Here is an 8286-nt window from a genome sequence, read left to right as displayed (position 1 = left end):
CATCCAGTTCCAACCCCCCTGCTATGGGCAGGGACACCTCACACTAAACCATATCACCCAAGGCTCTGTCCAACCTGGCCTTGAACACCACCAGGGATGGAGCATTCACAGCCTCCCTGGGCAAGAAGGCATACCAGGAAGTGATGCCCAGTTCCAGTGTGCTAAGCTACTTCTTATCAAGTATATATTTGATTGATACACTAAAAATATATGTCCCTAGCTCTACCAATTCACTTTTGCTTGAAAGCTCCAGTCTAGGGAAGTGAGAAGCTGTAGAGCTGAACTGTGCGGCATGTCTCAGTGCTGGAGAATCTCTAAGCAGGAGAAAGTAACTTCAACTTCCAATCAGGCAACAGAGGAACCAGGTGATGGGAAGAGTGGTGACATGCCTATGATGCCTGGCATAGAGTGATTTGGTGGCCATATATACACACACACACATATATATATATATATACAAAGTCATGCATTTTCCCAATCACTGATACCAAAGAGACCCAAGGTCAGCTGCCTGGAGTGGTAGCAGAGTAATGCTCTACAGTATTCACAACAGAGCTGTGATAAACCACCATTGCTCTGTGTTAATATAGCTTGTTCTGTCTGATTAGTTGGAAGACCACTGATAATGAATGGGAAGGGGCTTTAGGAAGGTTTTTTTTTCCCCCTGTAAGTTAACTCTCTTCAGAGTAATTTTTTCTCCTGTCAGTGTTTAGATGGACCATGTTTCAGTATTTTCTTTTCATCCTTTTTAATTTGCTTACAGTGAGCCAAAACTTCTCCTTTCTCCTTCCTTGACATCTGTTTGAGAGCCCTAACCACCGCCTTAAGAGGTATGCACTTTAAAAAGGTCAGCTGTACAAAGTTAATGCTTTATTTGGGAATTCTTACAGCAAAGTGATCCAGTGGAGTATTCAAAAATGCAGTCCAAGGCAAGGAACTAAGTACACAGAATGCAATCATAAAAATAATCCTAAGAAATCCGTGGGTCCTCTTCAGCTCTCCTTTACTTTCAAAGGACCAAGGGGAAGCTAGGAAATGTTATTTGCCAATAAACTGAGGTGGTCGTTTCTCCCTGAAGGCAGCCATCCCCTCCTGCCGGTCTCTTGTGGGAATGTTCTGCATGTAAGGAAAAAAAGGTACGTTTTTCATGGATGAGTCCGATGTGTTTTATGTACTGATTAATTTGGCAGTAGTAGTCTAAGACTGCTTTTCCTTCAGTGATATATTAACTGATACCTTTCATGTTTTGCAGTTAGGTGAATAAGAGACTGGGTTGTAGTGCGTAAATCACAAGCAAAGCACCTAAGACAAAGGCCGTAGACCAGAGAACTAAAGAGGAAAACAAGTTTTCCATAAGTTTAACACTTTACTATCTTAAAATACACTGAGAGGCATAACAGTTATATTGTTCCATTAGAAGAGAAAGGTGCATGCTCTGAGAACTTGTCAAAAAGAGTGACTACAGGAGCAGTCTGGATTTAGTTTAAAACCATTTGTAAGACTCATCCTGTAATTAACATTGGTGAAGCCAAGACCACGCAGTTACTTCAGACAAAAGAGTATTTAAGGAAGGACTGTGGTCTCAGGCAGGCAGAGAGAAGCGGCTATGCATGACACAGCAATTAATACTCCAAAATAGAGATCTGGAACTGCATTCAAGTATGGTCTCAAGAGTTTTAGATTTAGCTGTTAGTGCTCCCTTATGGAGAGGAAAATAGAAGATGATGATGTCAAGAGCTGGCTTTAGGAAATACACATTTGTTCCTTTCAGGAATGCATTATGAAGGTAACCAACCTACCTGGGCATAGCACATCCCCTCAATAGCCATCCCTGATGCAATGTCAACCTGGGCATGAGAGGGAAGGAGTGAGTTCTGGCTGAAGCATCACCCTAAAACCACTCCATAACCCTCAAATCAATAACCATTCTCTCCTAGTGAGGGACCTTCACTCCTGTATTAGAACAACAGTGTTAACATCTGTCTAAAAGGAAAATTCTGCCACATTAATTTTGTTTTTAAAGAAAAAAAAAGTCTTAAGTTAAAACACCTGGAAAGGTTTTCAATGTCTTGTCAAGGTATGGATTATAACTCATCTGTCTCCTCATTCACCTCAGTATTGAAAGAAAAAAGTTACCTCCATTCCTCTGTTTATTGCCAGTTTTCCCATTTTCACAGCAAATGGAGCCTTTATTGAAAACAAGACAAAAAGCAGTCAACTAAACCAAACCACAGCAAACACTTAAAAATAAAGCCACATCCATTCATAATAGTGTAGCTGCTGCATTGTTTTCCTAGCACCAAAGGACCTTTTTGCACAGAGAAGTTTGCAGTAAGTTGGTAAGTATTTTTAAGAACCAATTTGGTGTTATGTGCAGTTAACAGATGTACACAGTGCAAGTTGTCAGTGTGCTCTGCAGCTTTGCATAACCACAACTGGGAGGTGAAACTGTCCTGTGGGTTAAGCAGCTGGATGTTAATGCTTGTTCCTACAGAAACTGCATTTACAAAAAGGACAGAGTTAAAAGACCTGCAGGAATCAAGGCTCTCATATTTCACAGAACTGAATTTCAGTTGTTTGCTCTCTCTCAAAGGAAACAGAACTGCCTTTACACTGACTACAGGTACAATGCACTGACCTGAGGAAGGATTTCTCTAGCCAAAGTCAATGCTCTCTGGTAAGCTGCATCTCCTTCATTGTTTTGTGGCACAGTGTGATTTACTAATCCAATTGAGGCAGCTTGCTGTCCATCAATCTGTCTACCAGTGAAGATAAGTTCCTTTGCAAGACCTATTCCAACACATCTGGGCAGGCGCTGGGTTCCACCTTACAACAAGAGCAAAAAACACCATTGTCCATTTCTCAGAAACACCCCAAACCAAAGGTATTTTGTCTTCTTACATAACAAGGTTTGTGTTTAAGAACTGCTAGCTGAATATATCAATGTTTTGCAAGGCATCTGAAAAGCTTGAGCATCTCTGAGTATTGTGATAAACAGGAAAAAGTAAATGGACTTTCCTAAATTCATAGCAAGTCCAAGACAGGGCTTGGAACAGAACTCTTTGTTGACAGATCTTTTGGGTCACTATAAGATGCTGCTTCTAATTTACAGTCAAAACACAAGTGCTCTAATGGTAAAATACTGACTATATGGCTGAGAAAGTTAAGAGACTGAAGACTCAATGAAGGTTACCTGCTCCAGGAAGAAGCCCCCTTGTGGTCTCAATAAGGCCCATTTTAGCTGATGAAGCTGTTAAAAAAAATAGAGGGTTTAGATACTTCTTGATTTTTGTAACTACAGATTTTCCACAGTGAACTGATTAATGAAAATACAAACTGCAAATACTGAGCTGGAACTACTTCTGCAGGAAGCTGGAAAGTCTGAACACTACAGTATTTATCAACAGCCTCCTCGAGTCAGCTGAGGGATGTGTAGGATTGGCTACTTACCCCTAATGTAGCCATTTGATCTAGAAAAATGAACCTTGGGTCCATTCTAGATGAAAAAATGGAAGATGGAAGAATGGAAACAAAAGAACAAGTCTTCCACCTGAGACTGATTTAAGTAGGGAAGGTTAGATCTAGCCACAGTGCTGATGCAGTATTACATGATAATAACTATTTAATTCTACCAAGAAGTAGTTCTCTGAAATAATCCTAATTTTGTCTAAAACTAGGCTTTACTTTTTTAAGCAAGGAAACTGCTTTCCCATTAGTAACTGAATGTCACAGGTTTGGGACAAACATCTCTTCATTTCCTGAACTGTGCAAGTTCCTCTCTCTGGATTCCATCACCAATCAGCTATCACTTGTGCAAGGTCTCTTTAAAATACAGTCACCAAACACAAGAAGATTCCTGTATTGAGCAACACACAAACCTGCTACTCGAAGGTCACAAGCTAACGCCAGTTCTAGTCCACCACCCAGTGCATAGCCATCTATTGCAGCAATTGTGGGTACAGGCAGGGCCGCTGCAGAAGAGAACACAGATTATACAGTTTTGTTCCAGAAGTTCTGTTCCATTCACGTTGGGAATTTCAGTGCTTAAATGCTAAAGCTTTTAGGAGTTCTCAGATTCAGAATGGCTCAAGAATTCCTATTCTGCCACAAGACTTCTGACTGTCTCTAAATGGTAGGAACTGTCTTTATGTACTTCTCCCTTCTTTATGAGAAGAATGCAAAACATTCTTCTTGCATGTGAAGAAGCATGCAAATACAAACACTGCAGCACAAAACAGGATGAATTGTCTCCTTGCAAATGCATGGTGTGACTATCCAGCTGTTGCAGTTAAACAGACATCATTCCTGATCACTGTTACAAGGATTAGCCTTTCTGCTGCTTTCCTTAGGCGAGAGGCTCCTGAACTTGGTAAACACTGTTATCACCTGAGGAGCCTGAGGTACATGGAGATTAGCTGCTTGATAAGAGACCTTTTAAAATACTCAGGGAGCTGGAAGCAGACTTCAGGCATGCTGAACATACAGTTCCATGCTGTAACTATCCCTGCACCCCCAACTGCTTCTCTGGTCTGAGAGACGGGGTCATTCTCTCTACACCATTGTTTGTTTTTTAATCAATGCAATTCTTATTGTTATTTTAGCCAGATTTCACTTTGGTGTTCCTCCCTAGTGAGAGCAGAGTAAGGCAGAAATAGGGGCAGAAAATCAATTGCAGAAGTCCATACTTCTTTCGGGGGGGGGGGGGGAAGAGGTGGGGAGGAGGGCTATAGCTACAAAACCTCTGACATTTGGCAAATCCATCCAGAGATCCAAAATATGTTCTTAGGTCACTGCCATATGATGAGTACTTCTGAGCATGTACTGAAATTGGGACAAACAACAGAGCTCATTTCATCTAGCATTGTCTCCCAAGAAATATACAGAACTGCATATAGTATCCTTTGTTGTAGCAGATGCTATATTCATGTGTGTGTGCTACTCTTAATCATGGATAAGGCATCCTGTGTTTGGAGTGGCATCAGGATAGTTGGTATTTAAGTCTAGTATGATCTTTGTTTCTTGCATAAGCTGGAGCCATTTGGGAAAGCTACTCCTAAGTGGGTAACTTGCTGGGCCTAGCATCCTTCCCCTCCTGGAGCATTCCTAAATGTCTCGCTACAGGCAGTCAAGGACAAATTTCCTGAGATAATTACCTATTTCATCCATGAGATTCCTCAGCCTTTTAACAAAATGCCCAACTTCTGCATCATCCATCTGCGCACGTTCCTTTAAGTCTGCACCTAAACAGAGGACTAAAGGTTAGAATCCAGGAACAGGGAAAAGACACATGAATTGCCTTCCCTCCTGTCTCTCTTGGGGCACAGACCATTTCAGAAGTCACAATACAGTGTTCTGGTTAAGTAATGTCAGTGGAGGTTGCAGTGGGGCCATTTGGGCTGGAGCAGTGGCTAGGCTGCTCTTCTGTGCCCTTTGAACGGATTTCAGAGAGCACAAATCACTGTATGTAACAATGATAATCCACAGAACTGGAAACCAAAGACTCCCAATACCAGAGGTACCCGTACTTGAAGACAGTTATAAATGAAAAACAAAGAGTAGCTCCATTTGTGCAGCTCACTCCATCACATCTTCATCACCAAAGCAAGCCAAGAGGCAGAAAGAGAGAACAATGTTTGGTATTTGCTACACAAAACCAGCCTGTTCTTCTGTCATGCATTTCCAACTGCTTTCCTGCACGATCTGATCAGCACACAGCCCTAAGAGGCATCAACATCTGTAAGCCTGCAGAACCTTTGTCACTTACCAGCACAAAAGACACCTTTCACCTCGCTCTTGAACACCACCACACGAACCTTCTCATCCAAGCGGAGCTGTTCCAGAGCGCTGAACAGCTATGAGAGAGGGAGTATGAACAAGAGAAGAAAAATCTGTCAGCATTTCAATCTCTGTACCTGAATTACAGCAAGATCCTAATCTGTGATAAAAATTCTTTTTCTCCCCCTGCAGGGGCCAGGAATTTCCTGGAAATCATGTACATGGAGCCAGGAGAATCCTTCCACGACACCCTCAGAATGAGATGTTTCTACATCTCTTTCATCCATTCAAAGATGAACCTTTCCTGTACCTTAAACTCCCCTGTAATTATGCAAGTAAGGACACTAACTTGAGTTAGCTAACTAAAATAACTCCAGTTATTAGTTAATAATGCATTGTATGTTGATAGTACAGTATCAACATGCATGACCTCTTCACGCTAACCTGCCCCAAGGCACTCTCCCACTCTTCAGCAAAAGATCAAGTTTTTGTTTCAGATTTCCCACTACTGTTCTTACTGCAGTTAGTTACTGATCATGATTCCAAACACGTTCACAGGCCAGGCCCATACTCACTTCATTTACAAATACTTTTCCCAATGAATTTCTCGCGTGGGGTCGGTTCATTAGGATTTCAGCAATACCTTAGTAATAGGAGACAATTTCAGTTATACTTCATTTAAGTTCTCTGATACAGTAATTCAACTGGGAACAATATCTGCATGTGCTGCATCTTCTCTTTCCTGAAAACGCATATAAAGTGTACTCTAAACCAGTTACTTAAAAGTGGATGTGGTAGACCATGTCTCTGGAACCCAGTTATGCAGGACAGCTGTGAAATGCAGCAGCACTGTGAATAATATAAATAAATAAAGCAGACTTTTAAAAAGAAAATGACACCTCAGTATGTATGTGTTAGAATCATTGCAGGGAGAGAAAAAAAAACCCAACCCAAAACCAGCAAACCCAAATGATCCATCTTAGGTTTCTGTTTCAAATGCAACTAAATTCAGGTTTTCTTGCTCAGTCTTCAGGCGCTGAGGCGCTGGCACAGGGTGCCCAGAGAAGCTGTGGCTGCCCCACCCCTGGCAGTGTTCAAGGTTGGACACAGGGGCTTGGAGCAAGCTGCTCTAGTGGAAGGTGTCCCTGCCCGTGACAGGGGTTGGAACTGGATGAGCTTTAAGGTCCCTTCCAACCCAAACCAGTCTGGAATTCTATGACTAATTACAGAAGTCATCCTCCTGGGATTTCTGTTTGAATGAGAGCAGCACAAACTGGTCACCCTCACTTCATGCTTCAGAACCATTTTGAAATTGCAGCTCCATTTAATTTCAATTTAGAAGCTCATCATTGAAAGGACTTCACTCAAAGTTCCTAAGTCCAAGCAGAAAACTGAGACCACAACATCCACCTACTTCTCCTTGCTCTTGTGTTTTGTAAATCATTATCCAATGTTTTCTGTATGCTTTGGCAGGAAAAAACCTCTCCTGTTTCCTTGTCTGGGCTTCTGCTTGTTTCCCAGGCTTTAACGTTGGCAGGTGCTGTTGCTGCTGCTGCAGGTGCACGGATGCTCCTCACATCTGCCACACTTGCTCCTTGTGCCCTGCTGGGAGGTGTGTGTCTGTTTCTCTGCCTGTGCCAGTGGCCAGTCAGTGAACATGTCACATAGGAACAGACACAGGTAACAGGCACCCGCAAACAATGGAAACTCACCATTCCAGTAACTACATCCATGTGTATGCAAAGCTACCAGGAAGTGTTCACAAGCTCTTGCAGCAGTTGCCCTTATCATAACCTAATTCCAGTGGCAACCTGCACCAAAACTCAAATTACTGCTTAGTGTCCCATGCAGAGACATGCCCTGGTCCTACCCTACCTTTAGCACTGTGCAGCACTGAGTCCAGAAGAAACTAAGGTGTGCAACCCAGGACTTCTTGTATCAGTATCTCCTGCATATATAACTTTTTAAAATGGATCTAGTTATTTATGTGGCAGCTGTGTCCTTGAAAAGCTTCAAGGCACAACCTGAAGCAAAGATACCGTAAGCACCCTGCCTGCTATGGACCCTGTGGGGCGTCGGTCACCTGCTGGGTACGAGGGACAGCTCGAGTGCGGCCGGGGCCCGCTGCAGGAGCCGGGGACACGCGGTACCACCAGCGCCGGGCCTGGAGCTGGTGTGTTTCGGCCAGGAACCGGTCCAACGAAGCACACCGACGCGCTCCTCCCTCCCTCCCGCAGCACCACGGAACCGGCCTTGCCGCACTCAGCACTGGGGGCAAAGGAGCGCCGGGGCCTGCCCGCGTTCCCCGGGGCGCAGGTGGGGCGGGTCCCGCCGCACTCACCGCTGCTCTCCCCGCCGGCCGCGCTCACCAGCACCTCCGCGCCCCGCCGCGGGGCGGCCCCGCCATGGCCCCACCGCAGCAGCTCGCGTCCCGCCCGGCCCAGCCACATCATGGCTCCGGGATCCCCAGCCCGCGGGGACAGGCCTCGGGGGACCATGGGCCGGGGCACT

At 44.1% G+C, this 8286-nt stretch overlaps 1 protein-coding gene across 1 annotated transcript; it reads right to left on the bottom strand.

Moving 5' to 3' along the window:
- Positions 1 to 848: 848 nt before the first annotated feature.
- Positions 849 to 8284, bottom strand: ECHDC2 (enoyl-CoA hydratase domain containing 2). The gene is made up of 10 exons (XM_061344799.1): positions 8117 to 8284; positions 6351 to 6418; positions 5765 to 5852; positions 5154 to 5240; positions 3879 to 3971; positions 3194 to 3250; positions 2639 to 2826; positions 2137 to 2187; positions 1800 to 1847; positions 849 to 1116 (listed from the first exon to the last, which is right to left on the bottom strand). The coding sequence occupies exons 1-10, from the start codon at positions 8271 to 8273 to the stop codon at positions 1039 to 1041; spliced, it is 915 nt and encodes a 304-aa protein (XP_061200783.1). The 5' UTR covers positions 8274 to 8284; the 3' UTR covers positions 849 to 1038.
- Between the last annotated feature and the right edge of the window lie 2 nt (positions 8285 to 8286).

The sequence above is a fragment of the Neopsephotus bourkii genome, unplaced genomic scaffold (assembly GCF_033783945.1).
Source record: "Neopsephotus bourkii isolate Nb327-2 ecotype Australia unplaced genomic scaffold, CSIRO-AGI_Nbou_v1 NB_234, whole genome shotgun sequence".
NCBI classification, from domain to species: Eukaryota; Metazoa; Chordata; class Aves; order Psittaciformes; family Psittacidae; genus Neopsephotus; species Neopsephotus bourkii.
The sequence above is the reverse complement of the archived record's forward strand: the minus strand, read 5'-3'. Positions and strand labels throughout refer to the sequence as shown.

Excerpts from the sequence above, each read along its gene's own strand:
- ECHDC2 (XM_061344799.1), bottom strand. The coding sequence starts at position 8,273 with ATGGTCCCCCGAGGCCTGTCCCCGCGGGCTGGGGATCCCGGAGCCATG. Across the intron at positions 5,853-6,350 it reads GAAAAGTATTTGTAAATGAA|CTGTTCAGCGCTCTGGAACA; the intron begins GTGAGTATGGGC and ends CCTCTCTCATAG. Across the intron at positions 1,848-2,136 it reads CAATAAACAGAGGAATGGAG|GTTGACATTGCATCAGGGAT; the intron begins GTAACTTTTTTC and ends TCTCATGCCCAG.